At 40.4% G+C, this 21,744-nt stretch overlaps 1 protein-coding gene across 10 annotated transcripts in view; it reads left to right on the top strand.

Moving 5' to 3' along the window:
* dab2ipb (DAB2 interacting protein b) overlaps positions 1-21,744 on the top strand; it is a 238,381-nt gene that overhangs the window by 162,790 nt on the left and 53,847 nt on the right. Inside the window, exon 1 of one of the 10 annotated variants that reach the window (XM_012866177.3) lies at positions 1,370-2,034. The exons of the other annotated variants lie outside the window; for them this stretch is intronic. Within the exon in view, the coding sequence (XP_012721631.2) occupies positions 2,012-2,034 (23 nt within the window). The 5' untranslated portion in view covers positions 1,370-2,011. Of the gene's footprint in view, positions 1-1,369; positions 2,035-21,744 lie in introns of those variants that run through there. 10 annotated transcript variants of the gene reach the window in all.

Genomic DNA, 21,744 nt, shown 5'->3' with positions numbered 1-21,744 from the left:
TACAAAATACTGACTTTAGGGGTGCCAACTGTTACGCAATCTAAAGTTGTGTTACTTTGTTCCCATTTCTTGTTTGCTTTAGAATTAAATAAATACATCTTCAAAGTTCTAGGTATGTTTTTTTAAATGAAATGGAGCAAACTCTTAATTCCAGGATGACATGAAAAATGCTGGGGTGGAATACCCTTACAAGGCACTATTCAATGTATTTTTCCCCATCCGGTTGTGTTGCATATTTAAATTGATCTCTAAATAACCTCTCGTGGCAAGAGTATCAAAACTATGATAAACAACATGCGACATATGTAGACATCACTGCAAACGAAAAGAAAATGTCCACATGTGCTGCTCAAGTGTCGCAGCAATGTTAGAGCTTTGAGCTTACGTTCCCAGGTGGTCATGTGATCATTAGGAAAACAAGATGGGGACATCACAACAACACTGTCTTACACCTAAAACCGTAGCAACTGCACAGTTTCCATCCTTCATCCCAGCACTGATGCACTATTCCAGAGAGGGGGTGGCAGATGTTAGAGGACTTGCTGTTTGACGGAGTATGCCTCGTTTTCTTTGTTCAGATAGGCAGATGTCCATCCTGCAACGCCGTTAGTTTTTGAATAGGCTAAAAGTCGTGGCAAAGCGAGAAAACAGGCAGAAGGAGTCTCTACGTTTTATTGCTTCTTTTAGAACCTGTGAAAATAACTATGTGAAAATAATTTTGCACTGCACACACTTCACCATCCCGACGCATGATGATCATCATTAGCAGCACTGCGTCGCAGAATGATGGCGGTTTCTTATCACAGCATTTTAAGCGATTGTGATTTCCAAACGAATCATTTTTTTAAAGTTCACAAAAAGGAACATTTGAAATATCACTGATCAAATAAATAGATCAACCCGATCAACACAATCAGTGCAACTGATAACAATTATACCGTTATTACAATGAAACGAGCTACAAAAAAACTGTTCCAAGATAACATAATAAAGGTTTCCATGTACATGGACCATGTTCCAAGGAGTTATTGCCACCTTGTTATTTATTTTTTTTTCTGTCCTTTCTGCAGCTCTAATTATATTATTTTGACATCACTCCTTCCTGACTGTGAGAGCAGAACTTATGATGCATCTGGCAGCGTTTCTCCTTCTCAAACCTGGCTGGCCTTGTTTTTCTCTTCTTCATTCCTCACATCTGAGTTCGTTCCTTGTCTCCCCCCCCCCCCCCCCCCCAACTCTTCCTTCATTTCTTTCTCTCCAGTTGAGGAAGCAACATTTTCCCACAGAGCCTGGCACTGAAAGGGCTGAGCCATTGTTTCCTCCTGAGGAGGAGGAGGAGGAGGAGGAGGGAGGGCTGGGGGGGGGGGGGGGGCCTTCCTGGCTGCCAATGTTGAGCCTCTGTCAGTGTGAGAAAAAGCAAGAGAGATGAGTTGATGATGACAAAGGCTCGGTTTGAGGTATTCAGCGTAGCTAGGAAGATTTAGAGGCTAAACAACCCGATGGCAAGCTTCATCTCCTTTTACCTCGTTCACCTTTTGATGTAGGTTCTTGTTTTCTCTTCTGTCACTGCCACGTTTTTTTTTTTTTTTGCTTATTAAACAGCAGCTCAGCAAAGCTGTACGTTATTTATAGAATCCAGAAGAGAGAGCGCGCAGCAGTGTCTGCGGACATTTGAATAGAACGACACATAATGCAGGCGCTGTGGACATTATTGGGCATGTTGAGCAGCAAGCTTACGATTTAAGCTCGTCCATAAGTCAGCCAGCATATTGCCACAGTCTTACCACACCGGGACTGTCCCAAATAGCAGCGCTGTGTTTTTAAATGGGATGTGGAGAGGGGTGTGTCCGGGGTAGCAGACATCCTCAGGGAGCGTTGCGGTGTAAGTCAGAGGGCAGAGGCTCCGGCTACGTTCCCAGAGATCCAGAAGTTGTAGTTGGAGAGCAGCCGTGAGAAATGCGTTCCAAATTTCAGCCGTGCTTTTTGGGGCTCGGAGAGGATCCACTGGACCATGTTTCACATTTTCAGTAAATCGTAAGTGTTTTTTTTTTTTTTCCGGTTTTAAACACCTCTTTCATGCTTGTGTTCCTTGTCGCACTCCCAGCTGTTGTGGTTTCTGGTAAAAAAAAAAAAAAAAAAAAAGTCTGTTTCTGCATCCACCCACGGTCGACTCGGGCTGCATCCAGCCTGGTTTTAGCTGCCTAAATGTCAAAAAAAAAAAAAAAAGTAGTTGCCGCATGAATTATACATGCAAAGAAACGCTATGATGGTTAATTAAAAAGAGGAAAAGTACAGAACTCCTCAGGAACCGGGAGAACGACGTGAGAAGAAAAACAGAGACATGTTTGGACTTGAAGATGAGGAAAGGAAATTCATCGCCCGAGGCACATCTTCGTCTGTTGAGCGCAAACAAGAGCTCGATATTGACCATTTAAAGCCATTGATCTGCGAAAAGTAAAGCCCTCTGTTTAGCTCCTGTAATAACATATGCGGCTGATGAAAACACAAAGTCGAAGAAGTTTATTTGCTGACATTGTGGGCTGGATGTTGTGTTGCAGCCGTGAGTTTTGCCTCGCTGTGTGGGAAGTGACTCTCTGCCCTCCTCTTCCTTCCCTGTGAACTTGAGTGCTCGCCTGTTTCTTTGTCCGGTGCCACAGGGGTGTTTGAATATTCAGGTCAAGAAGTCAAAAAAAAAAAAAAAAACGCACTTCCTCGTCTCCTCCACTCCTGCACACGCTGCCCTTTTTATAAACTGATTCCAAGTGATGTAACAGCAGATTTATTATTTTTTGCAGACATAAGTTCCTATAAACACGACGCAATCACAGAAAGGAGGCACATTAGCGCCGCAGTACAGATGGACACGCTTCCTCCTTGACGCCGGTGTGCTTCAAGTGTTCTCAGCCTCATGGTCGGAGCTGAGTCATACATGCTGGTATGGAGCTGTGCTGCTCCTAATAGTCCTATTATTGTCGCAGTTGGAGGTTTTACCCCTCACTCGTACAGCTGAAGGGGTTGCATAGAAAATCAATAATGGCTAATGAGAAGAGACAAAGAGGAGCTGTCAAGCTCAGAACAAAAATGTATAAACATTCTGGTCTGTTTGCTATGAGCAGGAATTCTTGCAGTATAATCACCCTAAGGGAATATATTAAAGTTTAACAATATCATAGAATTAATACCAGTGTTAGGCAAGTTATATATATATATATTTATATATATAAAGTTGCTAGTTACAGCTTCAAAAAAGCAACTGGGTTGGCGACTGAGTCACAGTATTATAACAGTAACTGATTACCAGATTACCAGAGAAAGTTGCAGTTGTGTTACTTTAAGAAAACACGTCTAAACGCGTAAAAGCGTTTGGATCACCTTTTGATGGAATTTCACAATGTGCGTTGAAATGTTTATTATAAAACTGAATATATATGATTTGACAAAGGGACACTTCATCAGAAGGAACGACAAAGAGGAAACGCTGTAGGCTAACCCACATTATTTAAATGTTACCGTGTGACGATTTGAAACAAGACACCAATCAAATCAACTTTATGATTCCAGATAAAACTGTTTCTACATCTGTGAGAGTAGAACAAGAAAACACAATAGATGCTTTAGAACGCTTGGTATTTAATCTCACATCAACTGGTTGCAACTGGCTATCAAAAAGGCATATTATTTAATTATGATTGTCAAGCAACGTTACGCCATTTAGACAAGCCCAATGGTCACAACTTCAGACAACTGTCCATCAAGTATTTTCTTCCACACAAATGTGAGGCCAGTTAGCCTAACCTGGGTTTATGCTGAGTCTGCTAGCATCAACACCTCTATTCTTGGCGACTATTTTTTTTTTTTTTTAAGTAAGTGATGTGGAGAAGGTGATTCAAGAGATTTAAATTCCTTACAACTGATGTGAAGAATCACTTCCAGGGTTCAAATGACATTTTCTCTTTGAAAGAGATAATGGGCAATTTAAAGAAAACAACCTTTTTTAGAGTCGTTAGCTCTCCATGACTGTCTCTGCCTGCCTTGTCCGTTTATGTGCGTTCACTGTGCCAATCCAATCAGGGCTACCTCTGGTTGGTTTACCGTGACTAATTACCCTCCATCAGCCAATCAGCAGCATTTAAATAACATCCCCATTAGCTCCCGGTAAGATGAAGACCGCTTCAACCGTCAGTGTGCTGAATTATAGTAACTCGCCTGCGACGCATCTTATCGCCCGTAACGACAACGGCGTTGCAACGATGGAAAAAGGGATTAGTGAGATTATGTGTTACCGAAAAAAGGAACAATGTTTATTTCAACGCCGCCGTTCTCGTCACTGATTAATACCCATTATGTATAATATGATCTTGATTACTTTCATTTAAAACAAAAAAAAAGATTCCTAATTATTCCCACAGCAGCTAAAATAATAGAACACACTTGATTAATATTTTTGAAAAACATATTTATCGTCACACTCTAACTAACAATAAATGGTGAGCTGGAAGTAAACAGCGTTACAGACAAGCCGCCCATAGTTTGCTGATAGCGGTTTTAAAAAAAAACGTTGTTACCTTACTAAATGTGCTGAGTGCTTGTGTTTTTCACAAGTGAAAATATTCCCAACACACTGCAAAAACGGATCTAAAAACAAGTAAAATGTTCTTAAAGTTAGTCTATTTGTCCTCAATTTGAGGCAGTAAAAAAGACTATTTGCCAATGGAATGAGTATTTGTACCCCTAAAATAAGATAATTATACATCCTGCACTTGAAATAAGATGATGGAGATGAATTGTTCCTATTTTAAGTGGAAAAATCTTATTCCATTGGCAAATAGTCTTATTTACCTGCTCAAATCAAGGACAAATACAGTAATTTCAAGAAAATTTTACTTATTTTTAGTTTTGTTTTTGCAGTGCAGCAGAAGTTTTCTTTCTTGCAATTGAAGGAAAGGTGTGGCGGGCTTTTTTTTCTGCCAGCAGACCAGCAGCCGCACAGTAATTGGTGGAGGAACGGCAGCACCATGTTAAGTCCATGTAACTGGAGAAGCGCCACTAAGGCTACGTTCACACTGCAGCCTGAAGTGACACAATTCCGATTTTTTTTGCCCATATGCGACCTGGATCTGATCTATTTATGACAGTCTGAACAACACAGATCGGACTTTTTTCAAATGCGACCCAGGCCACTTGGATATGTGGTCCTTAATCCGATACGTATCTGATCTTTTCAAATGCGACCAGTGTCTTTACGGCCGGGTCGCATTCATCCGACCTGTACGTCATTGATGCTTGACAAACGTCACTAACGGTGGACCTGGCTATGCCAAAGAGGTTGGCTTAAAAAAAAAAAAAAAGAGGTTGGCTATTGTGCGGTGACAAACACCTGTTGCAAGTCCATACAGCCCCCACGGCAACGCATTTACTCGCTGCAATGGCCGCCGAAGATGTGTGTTTTTACGTGAGAGCGCTAAAGAGATCCATTCAGACGCACATAAAGGTTGTCTTTGTCATTCGAAAATTATGAATGAAGTCCGTATCAGTGAAGCCGCTCACATCAATAAAATTTGTCTATCTTCCTTTTCGATCTTCTTAAAAAGATTGCGTAGGTAATGTGCTGGTTGGAGAATAACGTAAAGAACGCAAGACACCCTGCAGCATTACGATCCATGTTTACTTCCGCAAACAATGAGCACGCTTGCTACGTATGACGTCATCGCGTCCTCTACTGCGCATGCGGGACACTTAGGCGTATGAATGCAGTTCACACAGGAGATCACATACAAGTCACATATATTTTGAAATGTGAACGGACACGCAAAAAAATCCGATTTCACAAAAAAAATCGGAATTGAGCATCAAGGCCTGCAGTGTGAAAGTAGCCTAACTCTGGCACTTTCTCTAGCATCAATACTTTTAGAACGTAGGAATTGCATGATGTAAGATTTTAGCAACTTTGAGACTAAACCTGTGTATGGCCCGTCTCTAGCTTATTAGAGCTAGAGTCTAGAGTACCGGTAATGCTAATTTAAAACTTCAGCACTCTAGAAGTTGTACTTTTTTCCCAGCCCCTCAGGTTCTAATGTTACAGGACAGCGTCTCAAACTGATGACACATTGCAGGCCCTCAGGGTTTTACTGCGAGGACTGCTGAACGGCCAGAAGTCAGCGATAAGTTAGTTAACCGGACAGTTATAGGCCTAATTAGGCCGACGCTTTCACCATCCTGTCTCATTTTGTTACAGCCATTTCATCTCTGGCCTCATTTTCAGATGATTGTCCTTGTCTCCGCTCCACTGTGGTATTTCAGAGCAGAATTTAGGCGCTCTCCGCCACAATGGGTGTCATAAGCACTCTTGAAGAAAATTGTTTTTAGTCTCAAACATTGTTTTGTTGGAGGGAGAATAATAGGCTCTCCTAATCTATAAAAAAAAAAAAATCTTTTAGCTGTGATTCTACTTTTTTGGTCTATGGTCAAAATAGACAAAAACAAACTTTGCCTCTTGAAATTAGAACTCTGATTTACTCGTTGAGCTTGAATGAAGAGTCGAAGGGTAACCCCGATCCCAGGGTTATATTCCTTTTTTAAACATCAAATAGTTGATCTTTATCTTTTCTTGGTTGTCACAAGTTCCTTAAGTTACAAAGATAACATTTTCTGTAGAATATTTTTGCTGTAATTTCCTCAGTTTAAGATATTTGATGTACCGAACCTGGTTAAATCCTTTTTTTTTCTTTGCTCAAAGCTTTTAGTATGAGAAGACACCGCTGCTTTCGTGGGGAAACATATTTTTGAAAAAATGTATTTTTGGGTTTAGCTGTGTTTTAGTAAACATGGCAAATGGAGATTTTAAGGACCATAAACATGGCGGCTTACTTGGTAAACTGTTTACCCGGTCTCCACAGGCCAAGACTACATTCATGTAGAAGCAGATATTGGTAAATGTTTTCCAAAGAAAATTAGTTTTGGCTAATGGAAACAAAATGATGTAGGAACCTATTTTGCAGAAGCTAACTGTTGCTTTCAGGTTCGGCTGATGTGAAAATTCCTGTTTTTAAAATTTGTTTGAAAAAGATTTTCAAAATTGTGTTGTTTTTTTTGGATTTGAGGCTGTGCATTGAGTTAACTTGGCCAAACGAGATTGTAAGAAACAATGGAAAAGAGTTTGCTGTTAATTTTTTTCACTTGGCACTTTTCTACGTTTTTTTTTTACAAACATATGACCGTAAGCAATGATATGCTGACAAAATGTGTGTACTTAAAGTAAAAATTGGTCCTGTACGCTAATGAAATGCTAATACTGATACTCCTAGGCTTTCCAGTTTGCCCCGCTGTTGTAACTTTTAAGAAATAATAAAACGCATAGAGTATTAGATGTTTTCTTTCTGCCTAAGCTGAGAAGGAGGGGGGGAAAAGGGGAAAAAAAAAACTGAATGTTGATTTTATTTTCTTCTTTTAGTTATCAAACCATGTGGGACACAGAGAAAAGGAAATATCAATATGTCTGTGGTGGTGGAAGCTGTAATTAGTCTAAGCATCTATATTTGCTTGTACGGTTTGTCCTACTAGTGTGATCATTTGTTACACTTAACTTGTTACACTGACACACGAGGCAGTGCAACAAGTAATTTTTGAAAGTTAAAGCTCCAAAGAAGACTCTTATACCTTGTTTATTCAGCTTAGCGCTGTCTCCAAGAGTTTTCTGAGTCAACACGTGTGGCTGAAACAGGTAGCATCCCTCCAGACTGCGTGACCAGCATTGTGTATCGATCAAAATCAGTCATTGCAATGTTTTCTGTTTCATTCTTTATGAGCGTTATGGGGTGGATCAGTCTTGTTGCCCCAATGCATTGGTGATCACCGGTGTGCCATTTGGCCTCTCACCATCACTCCAACTTAAAGAGTCTTTGATTAGTATGTCTCATGACCCCACTGTAAACTCTGTGGCTGCATTCTTTCCAAATTCCCACGTTTATCTGCCTGTCATAATTGTGAATGGAATAAATACCAACAAAAATAAGTAACAGAATGAGATGTCTGAGCAAACTGGGAAGAGAAATAATGTGGGAATTTGTTCAAGAAATCTAATTTTTTTTAAAACTATACAGCCCTTGCAGATCATGGCCACTTATTGATGTCCTTTGCAGTTGGCTGGTTTGATCACATTTGCAGCCAGCTGTTCTGTTCTCTTTCAATCAGTTCACAACTCGGGAGCCAAACCCCAGTCCGCCCCCCCCTCCGGATTGCTCTCCCGCAGTCAGTGTCCTAGCAGATGTTACACCGAATTAGCTCCCATCCTAGCAGGGAGTCGCCGCCCTCGCTGTAATCAAGCTGTGTAGGTGTGTGTGTGTTTTCCGCCAGACAGCCTGGCTTGGCGGCTGCGTTGTGCTCCTACCACCTGATCTTAGTTACTAGCCAGACTTTTATTCCACAGCGCGGCATGTCTGCCAGAAATGTGAGTCAGGCGACTCCATGGGCTCCTATCCTGGGGCCTGGAGGGTTGATCATTAAGCATCCTTTCCTTTGTATGTATTTATTTCTCTTTGCCGAGGCTCGTATTTGTTTTCGCATGCATCTCCTTCTATTCAAATGCTTCCCTCTTCCCTGCAAATGCCCTCTTTGTGCAGAGCTGCTCTATCTTTAGTTAATGTTTGCCTCCCCCTGTAGATCTAACTCATTTCCATTTTTGTTCATAAAAGCAGTCAAACTATAGCTTCAGTCTTGGTTGGTGCAGTGCTTATTGAAGTAGCATCCCTCTTTTATTTCTTTCTCTCTTTTGTCTTATGTGCATCAGACTGGTGACAAGAGAAAAGCCCCCCTCCCTAAAAAAAAAAAACAGATACCTCCTATCACTGATAACGTGTGTCAGACATGTGTTTAAACATACACCTCTATGTTTCCTTTCCCTCAGTCAAGATTCACATTGGCAAAGGATGGATAAGCAGAAATAAGCTTTTATATATATGTATATATATGTATATATATATATATATATATATATATATATATATATATATATATATATATATATATATATACACACACACACACACACAGTCAATATTTGGCCAAGAAGAGGTTGTCTTGGCTCAGTGTGAAGCAGCCAATCAGACGCCAGGGTCTCCCTAATCCCGCCCACTGAGTTTGAGATGGGTGAATGTGACGATTTAAATGATTTCATGATGAGTCTGCTGCGCAACGCCATGAAATAAATACAAACACAGTGAAATAATGCAATGCATGTTCAAATTCATTTATTTAACAAAAATGACATTTAATTATTTAATGTCATAATTTAAAAGGCACATTTGATTATTCAATGGTAACATTTAAATATTTAATTTTATATTTCACAATTTTATTGCACATTTATTTATTTCATTGTACATTTAATAGCACATTTAATGATTTAATTGGACATTTAATGGTGCATTCATTTATGTCATCGTACATTTCATTATCTCATGGTACATTTATTTATTTCATGATATATTAATTTAATATTGCCCCTTTTAACGCTCCATAGAGCCATACTATTAAACTGTAAAAAACATTTTTTTTTTATTTTGTAGCATTTAATTGTAACATATGCAAGTTTATAGGCAATTGGGAGCATGCAGTTGTCTATTAAAGAGAAGCACTGATAACAAAATAATATAAATTCATGGCAGACTCACAGCAACACTTCTATAAAGTATATTAAAACTTATACTACTAAGTGTTATCTTGTCTACTAATTTGTGTGACAAAGAAGAGAAAAATTATACATTGCTTGAAACAACGGCTCAATTGTCCCCTACCTATTGGGTTTAGCCCCAATTTAGTTAAAGTTAAGTTTGCCATTTTATAAATAATCATATTTTGCTCTTAATCAGAAATAACCATGTGCATTCAAGATTGCTACCATGGTATCTCAACATTGGTATCCAGTTTAAAATTTTAGTAACATGACAACCCCAGTCCGAAGCATAGCAGATTAGACAATGGAGATTCTGACTGTCATTTTTGTTTCTCCATCTGTCTTCATCTGTAGAGATCACCATTTGCATTTCAGTATTGAGTGAACTTTGTTCCGCTGGATTCCCCGTCTGACCTGATTGGTTACCGAAGCCTGTAGCTGCATGTCAGCGCAGCTCACCCATCCACCGTTCTGCACCAGCAGCATCTGACAGCACCCCCTTTTGTCTCTTTCCCCTGCCTCCCCTTCCAACTTCTATTTTTCCTGACTTTTTGCTACTAGCCAGACGTTTGTGTGTGTGTGTGTGTTGTCTATATTCTCCTGCTCCCCCGTCGGCCAACTGTTTGGATGACAGTTGACAGATGGCAGGTTGCTGCACGGAAAACACGCTCCTCCACGGCTTTACTCTGAGCACGAATGCCAGTCTGCTGTCGGACTGAATGGTGTAAAAAAAAAAAAAAAAAAGATTACAATGGATTTTTAAAAATGACTCAATACAGACAAACAAATCTGTTCAGGTCAAGGGAGAAATCAGTCACACGACCAACTGATACGCATTGTTAAAGCATTTGGTCATTTCCACCAAGTGGTCATCAAAACTTTGGAAATAATGGACATTCTGTCTCGCAATGCAATTCATGTATGAGTAATTCCTCATTTGTTTGCTCGCTTGTCTCTGCAGCCCATCTTTTTTTTTTTTTATATTTAGCCTTGAACAATTACACACAGTGATTGTAATTAATGGGAAATCTTTTCTTTTCACCTTTATTATTGGAGTCTGGGCCTGTTTTATTTTTGGGTGAGTCGTTTTGCTTGGCAGTCATTGCTTGTTGCTTTGTCCAACCTATTTACTTTGGCATGCACTTATACAGTTCTAATTACCGGGCCTCTAAATGTGTTAACACAACAAGCAGTTTCTTCTTACATTTCTAAGTTGGTATATCCCGTTTCTCAAACGTCCTGGTGTGAAAACATTGTTGAATGCAAGTCTACTTAAGTCTTAGCCACTAGTGTGGGTTCCTCCATGTTTTACCAGTTCAATAGATGCATGTGGAGAAGGGCATGCATGATCTTGCAGTAAATGTGTAGATGATTCCCATTTGTAATTTTTCCAAACAAAAAAGAGCTACAGCAGGGATAAGGGTTTATGTTTTTTATTTTATTTTTTTGGAGGTGATGGGGGTAAAGTTGCTCTGAACTAAAATTGCAATATGATGCTTGACGGACAACATGGGAACGACTTCCACACACCGGTAGTGATATTGTAAGATACTAACCTAAGAGCGGCCATCATCTGTCAAAGTAGCTGCTACACACCCTGTGTGAAATGATATACTATGACAGAAGATGTCCCTATGCGGATGTGGTTTGTCCCTTGTGCCGACCCATTTAGTTTAAGAAGAGGTGCTTGGGTGTGTGCTGGCTCACTCCTTGCAGTTATTTTGCGAGGCCTGAGCTCCCTGGCTCTGTCTGGGCCCTGCTGGGGGGGTGGTGTGCCCTTGGGCATCAGATCTTTAGGCCCATGGCTGGATCTGCTCTGCTGTAGCTGGCTACTGGCAGAGCCCACAGGCTCATCGCTGTAGCCCCCGCCGGCTTCAGCATCGTGGCTGCTAGGGCTCTCCTCTGCTCTTCTCTGGGATGGGGGATGCAGCTATCCCTGTGGTGGGGGCCCTTTCGGATGGCTGGGGTTCCGGTCTCCCTGGTGTGTGCCTCGGCGCTCTGTGGAGCTGGTCTTTAGCTCCTCACAAGCAATATTGAGCATTTTTCTTATGAAAAAAAAAACTTATATCTACTCTAGCAAACACCCACAGGTGTTTGGATCCAGGTGCTTACAGCTTCACTTCTATACAGATGAACTCTAAAGTTAGCTTTGGCTGCCACTAAATACATCTTGTGTTAAATAACGTCGCATATTTTTCTGTGATGTTATCATAGGCGTTGGCTGTTTGTACCTGTGATTCTCTTTTTTTTTTTTTTTTTTTTGTTGGTTCCTTTCTATCTCTTTCTGCAGGTGTAGAAGCAGACTCCAACTATGTTATCTTGTTTTCTCTTTTTCCTCTGCTCTGTTCTCCCTTTTAATGTTTTGTCTTACCTTTCACGCTTCCTTCCTTTCTTTCTCTTTTACCTTTCCGTATATGTGTCCCTTGAATTTTAAATAATCCCCAAATTATATCCAATAAAGTTTTTGCATGATATATCAAGCAAAGCATTATAGTGGAAGCAGTAATGCTCCACTTGTGAAAGTAAATCTATTGGGCTCACTGCCACACGATGAGACAGAACATGTTAGTTAAAAAAATAATAAAAGAAGGCATGGCCGGACACTTTATGAAAATGAGTGCTGTGCATGTGCTTGAGAACTTAGCGGTTTTATTAAAATAAAACTATGATGGTCCAGTTGCCACAGTATCAGTTGTTCTTGACAACAGATCTTTGTTTCTAATGACATATCTGACCTGACATATTCAGCAACAGTCCTCAATAACCTGCTCTTATTGAAAATGTTGTTGTTTTTTCGCACCACAATTTGCTAGGCTAATGTTACCAAGATTATTCTCCTTTTTGGTATGACTCACTGTCAATTTAGCTCGTAGAACATAGATTGCAAGGGATAACCTGGATTTAGAGTGATAAAATAATGTAGCAAGCCTATAATAAAAAAAATAAGCCACATAATATCTCTATTTAACACTATTTGGAAATTTGAACAGCATCTGCCATCCATAATTTACAGATATCCAGGTGGCCATTAGGTGACTTCACAAGATTCGCTTCGCTTATTGCTGTGCGGTTCCACGTGTTTTGACGACTTGTCCTCCCTATTCGGGCTGCTCGATGGAAAAACAGTAACACATCTGAATCACAGTAGATCAAAGTAACTGTTTTTCTGTTCATCCGATAGCACATCTTATTTACCCGGACCGATAAATAGGTTCCAACCAATGCAGCGCAGGTTTCTAAATATCAACAGAACCACTTGTTTTGGGCCGGCGTGACATAATTTAGCCGACGCCAAAAAATCGTGAGCATGCTCACTCGTAATCTAATACGTGTTTGAGCTGTTCAGATGAGTGTTTGTGTAGTAGAGGGCAATATTAACAAGTAATTGGTCTGCCACTCTGCAAGCAGAAAGCACATTGATTGTCGCGTCACATCGAAACGATGTGTAAACACCGGCCTAGGGAGTGTCGAAGGCAACAGGAAAAACCCAACATCGGGACTCCTCCTGGATTAAACACTGTTCTCTTGAGGGAAAGATAAATAAATAAATAAATAAATGTGTTACTGGGAGTTATGTCAGCACATTAAGCTCCGGTCATTTGGTTCAAGTTCCCCGTTGTGTGTTGCAGTGAAGTAAGCAGCACAAAGAGGCTGTTATTTACCCTGCAAAGATTAACACGACTGCACATGCACTGCGACGTGCTGCGATGCGGCGGCTGATAAACACCAGGAGCCACTCGGCTTGACACGTTTTTGACGCCGCCGTCATTTGGAGTTGCACTACATTAATTCACCTTATCTTTGAACGTTCGGCGCAAACACAGTCTGGTGTGGCGCGTTCAGTTATCCAACGAGTCGGCGTATCGACAGTCCCGGGGGGGGGCGAGTGTGACGCCTATATGGGAACTAATGTCTCAGACTATATTATATCCCAGACGGGCTATCAGATCGACTCTTTTACCAGCATGCTGAGGCAAGGAGTGCGGCCCAGACACACTCACAATCCATTACTCCTCCGCACGCTCCAGAGCTCCCATTCATAACTGAGTTTCTATCGAACCTCAGCGGAGCACTGTCTTTCTCAGTCTCGCTCTGTGCTGATAGGACTGGACCTAATGCAGACATAAATTCCTAAGTGGTGGCTGCGCATCCATACGGCGGATCAAGAGCCAAGCAGGTGTTCTGTGAAAGAAGACGCTCTGCAAGCCCTCGTGAAATGGAAGAGAAGACGCTCCTTTTAATTTTGCACCTGCAAGTTGCACTCACCTTTTCTTTCCTTCCCAGTTTGGGGAACTGTTAGTGAGTTTAAAAGAAAAAAAAGGAACCCAGTCATGTCTTTGCAATGTTGATCTTCATTTTAGTTTGATTCTGAACAGATACTAGATGGATGGGAAAACCACGACTTCTTGAGAGCCAAAAACAGAAAATGGGACTGAGATCTATTTCCAAGCCAGCACACAAAGAGGTTGTCCGTTATGCTCATTTTAAATGTAGTTTGACTGCAGAGATGAGTCTAACACCCACTCAGCAGAGAATAGACTTTTGGCAAATGTATGAGTAGCAGTATTTTGTTTACTAGTTGAAATTCATTATTGTTTTGCATAGATTACGGAATGTGACTATTTGACTCCATCTTTTAAAGGAGCACCTTAATAGACATAAATCTGCTTCTATAGTTTCCAATAGAATATTTCCATTTTATTTAGAATATTTGATTTATATTGAAATTGTTTGGGCATGTCAGAGAGTTCTGCCGTAAGCACTTCAGGAGAATCAGCGCAGTTACAGCTCAAGCATGGCCAGGCATACTTCAACAATAACATTACTTTATCACATGCGTAACTATAGAATCTGTTAACTGGGGTGACCAATGGGTGCAAACGAGCTGCAGACGTATGAATGACGCAAATTCCAAAACACACAAAGACAGAACATTTTTCTTTTTGCAGCATTTTCTCTTAATTTTTTTTTTTTTTGCGTTTGTTTTGTTTGTGTTTTGGAATTTGCAATCCTTCGGGGTTTTTTTCTGGGAACGAAGCAATTTTGTCTGGCGGCATATTGTGTTGCCCTTGGTTTTTGCGTTTTTGGAGTTTGCCTCAATTCGTTGTGTGTCTGCAGCCTGCACCGCCGTTTGCTGCTCGTTTGCACCTGTATTCACCTGATTGAGACAGATAGGCTACACTCTCAACAGGTTGCTAGTCCATCACAGGGCAACACAGGGACACAGCCATGCACACATGCACTCAGACCTAAGGGCAACTCAGTATAGCCATCAGTGTATCCTTCAATAAGAAGAAAAGAAACGGGCGAGGACAAGCAAAAGTAACAAACCCGGTCATGAAGCAGCAGAACACTGTGAAATTCTCTGCAGTCATCCCAATACACACATATTGCATTAGGGGCACATCAAAAGCATCACTCCTACTTCAAAGTTGTAACAAGAATTGATGTTACCCAAAATCCCCTTTACTTTCACACATAACACGTTTAACGTGCCAACAAACTCTGTCAGTCATAAAAGATTTTATCAGCATGAATTTTCAGTGAAAGAAAAACATAAAAGATGACTAATGAATAAAACTGATGGAACCGATCTAAGGCTATTATGCAGCAATACTGAGAATGTCTACAGCAGATGATAAATCATGGTGGAAGTTCAATTTTTATGTGTTGCACTTAATGCATGTTTTTCAACGGCTTATTTTCTGAATTCTGAATGATTTCTCAAGCTGGTTGTTTTAATTCCTCAGCTCTAAATATCGTTTTCCACCATAGTTGACTGTTGCCTTTCTTCACTGCTTCTTTTGTTTGTGAAATATTTTCTTATCTCGCTTTTTGCGTGTTCTTTATCCACACATAGTGGGTGGGCTACACCAACTATTCCTCTTAACCCCCCCCCCCCCCCCCCCCCCCCATGTCTGGTCTCATCTCTATGAAAGCAGGATAGCTGCTGTAAGCAAAGGGGAGTACGGCACGTCAGCAGGGAGTTAAAAGAGAGCCGTAAACATACAGCGGCCCTCTGGGGCACACAGGTGTGTCATATTAGATCCAGCTCCCATTAAAACAACAAAACATGAATCAGTACCGTATAATAGCAGGGGGTCTGTATGCCGCCTGTTTACCGTGCAACCGAAATCTGGACTGTTCAAAGCTAAAGAGTGAGAAAAACACTCACTGCGCAATGTGTTTGTTGCAGTTCCTTGAAAGGGTTTCAAAAGGACTTATTTTGTTAAGCTGAGGACTAAATGTATCTGTGTTAGCTGAAAGGTATGTTTACTTGTCTTTCCTGTTTTAAAGAGTGGCCAAGAGCAATGGACGTTTCATTTTCATACTCCAGGACACAGGATGTTGTGGATTACTAATTGCATAAATGTTTCTGACAATGCGATCTACTTAAACCTGCAAAGTATAAATTACAAAATGCTCATTAGACTTTCTTCAAACACCATGTGGTGATGGTTAAAAAAAAGTAGACCCTCGGTCAGCTCTTAGGCTGTAACATGTAATTTTCTGTAACAGGTTAAATTTCAGCTCAAGTGTATTAAATCGAAGGCTAAAGTTGTCACTGTGTCAGATTGTGCTAAGGCTAAATATAGCTATATGTAATGCTATACACATTAGAGAAATGCGCATTTAGTTAATATACCAGACTGCTAGAAATCAGATTAAATTTAGTTTTTCTATAGAGGTAACTTTTCATGGAGTAAAATGCAACAAAAAGTGCTTTACTGAGTTAATAAATGGAGGAACTATTATGTACGCAACAATTACTTCAGAAAACGCTTACATTAATTGAACAAAATAACTATCACTAGTTGGGAACTACAGTAGCGTTTCCAATATGTGTAAAACTGAGGACATTTTGTAGCAGTCCTAAATGGACACTGTGAAAACATTAATATTCTCAAATATTTATTGGAAACATATCTGCTTGTTTCAAACTTCCTGTACAATTTTTTACGGCAGTGCCGACCCTAGAGAACAAGAAAAGCTTTGTTTTCAACTGTTTCTGATTTTGTTTATTTATTTATACAAAATCCCTCATACTGAGCATGCATGAAGCGACAGTGGAGAGGAAAATTCCCCTTTGGCAGGAGGGAAAAACCTCCAGCAGAACCAGGCTCAGTGTGAACGGTCATCCGCCTCTACTGACTGGGGGTTAGAGAAGTCAGAGCAGAGACACAAAAAGCAAAGAAGCACACATTGATCCAGGAATCCTTTCTATGTTATATGGTAATAGCTGATTTCCTGTTGCCTGGGTAGAGTTCCTGCTAAGTTGGGCTGCTATGCTAGACCAGTAGCCAGCATCTTGCCGTAATAATGCTCTTAACTAAACATTTAATACATTTACAAATCCAAACACGATGATTCATGGACACAAGTCGAAAGGCTTTCATTCAAATATCTCCTGAAACTCTGGCAAGTTGCATCTCAGCTTCTCAGCAGATTTAAAGTTTGCATAAATCACTTTTAGCTCCTGAAATTCAACAGGCTGGTATATCACAAAATGATCTGAAATATGTAAATGTTTAGAAAGGAAGCCTAGACGGTGAAGCAACTGTCTGCTGGCCAAGAAAGGAGAAGGGGCGATGCAGATAAAATAAATAAACGAAGTAAGCTGTTAGTTAGAACCCCCTGAAAAGAAACAATTCGTTCTGATCTCCAGTGAACCCCGAGTGAGAAAAACACATTCGGCAGCACCGGATTGAAGCGCTGAAGGACTTTCAAGGGCATAGTATGGCCTGTGACGAGGATGGATGTTGCTGGGGGGAAGGGAGGCAAACAGCAGAGGAGCGAGGGGATGAAGTCAGCCGGCTGTCACTTGCAGGGGTTCGGCTTGGACACCGTGTCAGACGCAGAGGATGTAGCTTGAAAGGAACAGGATTCACATGTCAGGTGCTCTTTTATTGCCTTTTCTGAGAACTTGCCTTTGAATAATAGGCAGTAAATTACACTTTGCGGCACAGTTTAGCACAATGCCATACAGATGAAAGGCAGCATTATTATTCATCAATTCACACGCTCACAGCCTCCCACAGTTTTCAATGACACTAATGTTCTTATAATATGATATGCGGAGAGAGGAAAAAAAACACAACTCCTAATGTAAAAAGGAACCATGTTCCTTTTTTGCGGATGCTTTTTAATTAAAATGTTCTGCAGTGTTTACAGCCCTTTCTCATTGGTCACCCAGTTGAAAATGGAGCCTTGTTCTTATGCAAATGTTTGGACTGAAATTCCCAAACATTTAGAGACTGTATTGAAATAAGTTTTAATTTACATGCATGTTGAACTGTCTTGCTCTTTCTAGTGGATAGCACTGATCCGTTTGGCGTTTTTGATACTAAAAGTTGATTGCTTGGAAAAAGTGGTTGAAATTCGCTGATACTGGGATACTTTATGTCAACAGGCAGTTGCATAACTTCTGATATCACGTGTGGCGGGATACCTCAAGGCTCCACTCTCGGGGCACTTTTATTTAACATCTAGTTGCTCATATTGTGAAATATTGTAAGATCTCTTACTGTAAGTGTGCTGATGAGAGACAACTTTATATTTTTCTGTCACCATATGACTACTGTCCCTCACAGTCACTGAGTCAGAGCATCTATAATGTTAATGAGTGGGATCAGAATTTTGTTCAACCTCCTGCTGAAAAGTACGAATTTATTTATTTTTTTGCCCCAAAACTGCTTAGATAACAGAGCTTGAGTTAATTCAGTGAAAGTAACAACCCCAGAGCACGCATACAACTAGATGGCGTTATGATCTCAGACCGAAATGTAACCAAACAGATAGTTGTGTTACTAAATCTTCTTACTACTACCTTAAATATGCTGCCAGCAAAGGGCTTTCTGCCAAATCAGTACACAAAAACGTGTGCATGGTTTTATTTTATTTTATCTACTTATTTTTCAAGTAGATCAGACTAGTGTTGTAACGGGGTCTTTAATGGTCTATGTAGAAATGACCTGAAAAACATTGTTGGTTCCTTTAAAACAGGACAAAAGGATACATCGCTTACAGCAGCTTTCCCATAAAGATTATCCCGGTGTTTTATATCTGTGTAAATGTGTATGTTTTAAATTTTCATTTCACGGTTTCTTTCTTTTTATGCATATTTTTTATGCATATTGTTTTTCCTATTATGCCTTTCAATAGTTGTATTCTTATCAATGTGATTTTCTTTACTTTTAATTGTTTATTTTCCCCATAAGACACAGAAACACCTTCTGAGTGAACGGTACCACACAAGCAAACGGGCCTTGCCTTTCCAGCTCTTTAATACAGCAGCACCTACCCTTCCCTTCCTTTCTACATGGTTGACAGGCTCTCTGTTCAGTTCTGCCCAGCACCCAAGCAGCCAATCATAAAGCAGAGGAAGGTGCAAACACACTTTCCCTGCAGGGGAATTGTTAGGATTCGACTGTGCTTTTTTTTTTTTCTTTTTTTTTTTTTTTTAACCGTGCGATGGCATTTCCATGCTTGAGTCTGTTGTACATGTTTGTGTGACTAGAGATTAAAAGTTTGGGTCATTGTGCACTTTAACATCTGACCAAGGATTTGACAACAAAGCTGCTGGGGATTGTAGAAAAGAACTAATCTGTTAGTACATCCGCTATGTTCTTCCTGGAATGCTGCTTTTGGCCCAATCCAAAGTAAAGATGTACTTTACCCACGCAGGCTCACACAGAAACACTTGCTTAGTGTGTAAACTGCTTTTAGACGGAGCTGCTAAATGATTGTTCTCAGTCATTAAACTTGAAGCTGACCCCTTGTTTTCATCTTGGTGTCCCTGAAGAGTCATGTAGCTCGCCTGTTGCTGCTTACTTCCCCCACTGGAATATTAAACACGTGATCCTCTTATCAGCATGAGACTCACCAGAACGCTGATGATGTCAATGGCAAACGGGAGGACATGAGTAAACAGTGTCCTCCGACAGCATTTACTGCACTTGAACGTTTCCAAATTCTATCAGTTGATCTTATTACGACTTTATAATATATAGACACACAAAAAGTATTTCAGTATTTAGTGTGTTGTTGTGAAATTGAAAGAAACTAATGCATGGTTTTCAATTTCAGTTTTTCACAAATGAAAGTCTGAAAAGTGTGGCATGGATGTGTAATCCCCCCCCCCCCTTTATTTTGATATCCCTAAATAGAATCTAATGGGACCAATGGCCTTCAGTTGTCAACTAATTAGTGGAAATTGGACCCTTTGTGTGTTTGTAATTTAAGATTAACTCTGCCCATCAGTCTGCAAGCATCATCCCTGTGATAAAAAAGTAGCGGTGGCAGCGTCATGGTAAGGGGATGCTTTTCTTCAGCAGATAAAGAGAAGCTGGTGATAGTTGATGAGTACATGAAAGGGACTAAATACAGAGCCATCGGGGAGGAAACCCTGCAAGAAGCTAGAAATTGGGGCAGACGTTCCTTCCAGGAAGACATTGACACCAACCATGGAACCAGAGCTACAGTATGGATCAACCATATTCATCTAATGAAAGTGTCCATCCAGTCTCACTGACCTTGAGATATTTTTTTAAATTGAAGAATTAGCAAAATTGTAAGTTGACAGAGACATTCCCCCTAAGACTTCCAATTGTAATTACAGCAAAAAAGAAAAATGTTTGACAAAGTATGACTAAGGGGGGTTAAATACACAATCCTCAGATTTATACTTCAAATTCACATCATGCATGACTGTATTTTCCCTTTACAATTATACACTATATTATGTTGGTCTGCCACATAAGATCCCCAAAACACATAGACATTTGTATTTGTGAGCTCACAAGATGTAGAAAAGTCAAATTGATTATACCTTTGCAGTGCTTGTAAGAGTGAATACTGCTGTATAATATTTAATCAGTGTTGGATGCATAGCGAGATTCTCTCACTTCAACTCGGTGAACACACAGTAAGTAGGACGGCATCAAACGCCGCAAACAGTGAAGAGCTCTTTACTTTGTTTTGTAATCTTCTTGGGCAAAAAAAAATAAACCGGGAGAGAATTGAGCCCCGCGGTTGCATTTGCCAGGGGATTGAAGCACTTGAAGATGCACGTCGAGTCCTTATCACAGCTCGATGGGGGAAAACATTCCCAGCCACTCGCTGAGATTTTGGCACCTCTGCTCACAATTTCTGCGACTGTGATGAACAAAAGTCAGAAATCTGACTAGAAGCAGATGTAATTAACTTTTTCCGGCACTTTATATAAGACTGATCTGGTATGTATTTATTATTATTTGTTTTCTGCAATCCTATGTGGGAAAAAAGTGTCCTGCCAGGAAGAAACTTCATGTCTAAAATTGGTTTTACCAAGGTCGTTGAACTCAATTAGCCTTATACAGATCGCGCTTGTTTGCACTAATCAGTCGGAGAGGCCAGGTGATATCAATTTCAAGACTTGAAAACGAAAAGCTTAATATAACTGATGGCCGGAAGGTAAGAGAAGTGCATTTTCTCAGTTTGTAGAGTAATTAAAAAAGGCCAGTCAGGGGAACGACCCTTCAAATCCTTTGCTGGTGTAAAACACCTTCAGGAAGATTTAGTACACCAGGCGTAGGAGCGCCCTGTTACTGAGACGGAAACGCTTCCAGCCCTTTGGTAGATCCTTGTTTTGTGAAACAAACCCTTCAGACTAGTGGGTACTTTCAATCAGTCTTTGGAAGATGACATTTCTGAGGTGGAAAAATCTAAACGAGTGCTCTCTGAAGTTGGAATACAAACTTTGAGAGCGTCAGGTCCTCCAGACAACTCGGGGTTTAAAACACGGTACGGCGGCTGTGCATTAAAAAAACTGTCTGCACCTTTATCTCATTCTGTCATATCACCGGCCCACAGGTTACTCAGCATCTCTCTGTGAACCTTAAGTGTATGAATGTGAAGAAAACAACATGAAATTTGTTTCTTCAAATAGAGACCTATGTAAAATGTGTTCTTAGGCATGTAAACAAGATCAGACACAAATGTTGCAACTACTACAGTATATGATGAGCCACCAGAGATGTGGTTTATCAGATCTTGCAAAATGCCCTTTACTGGCAGACATTATCCTGGTCCTCCAA

Source organism: Fundulus heteroclitus, chromosome 8, assembly GCF_011125445.2.
Source record: "Fundulus heteroclitus isolate FHET01 chromosome 8, MU-UCD_Fhet_4.1, whole genome shotgun sequence".
In the NCBI taxonomy this organism is placed as follows: Eukaryota; Metazoa; Chordata; class Actinopteri; order Cyprinodontiformes; family Fundulidae; genus Fundulus; species Fundulus heteroclitus.
The sequence above is the reverse complement of the archived record's forward strand: the minus strand, read 5'-3'. Positions and strand labels throughout refer to the sequence as shown.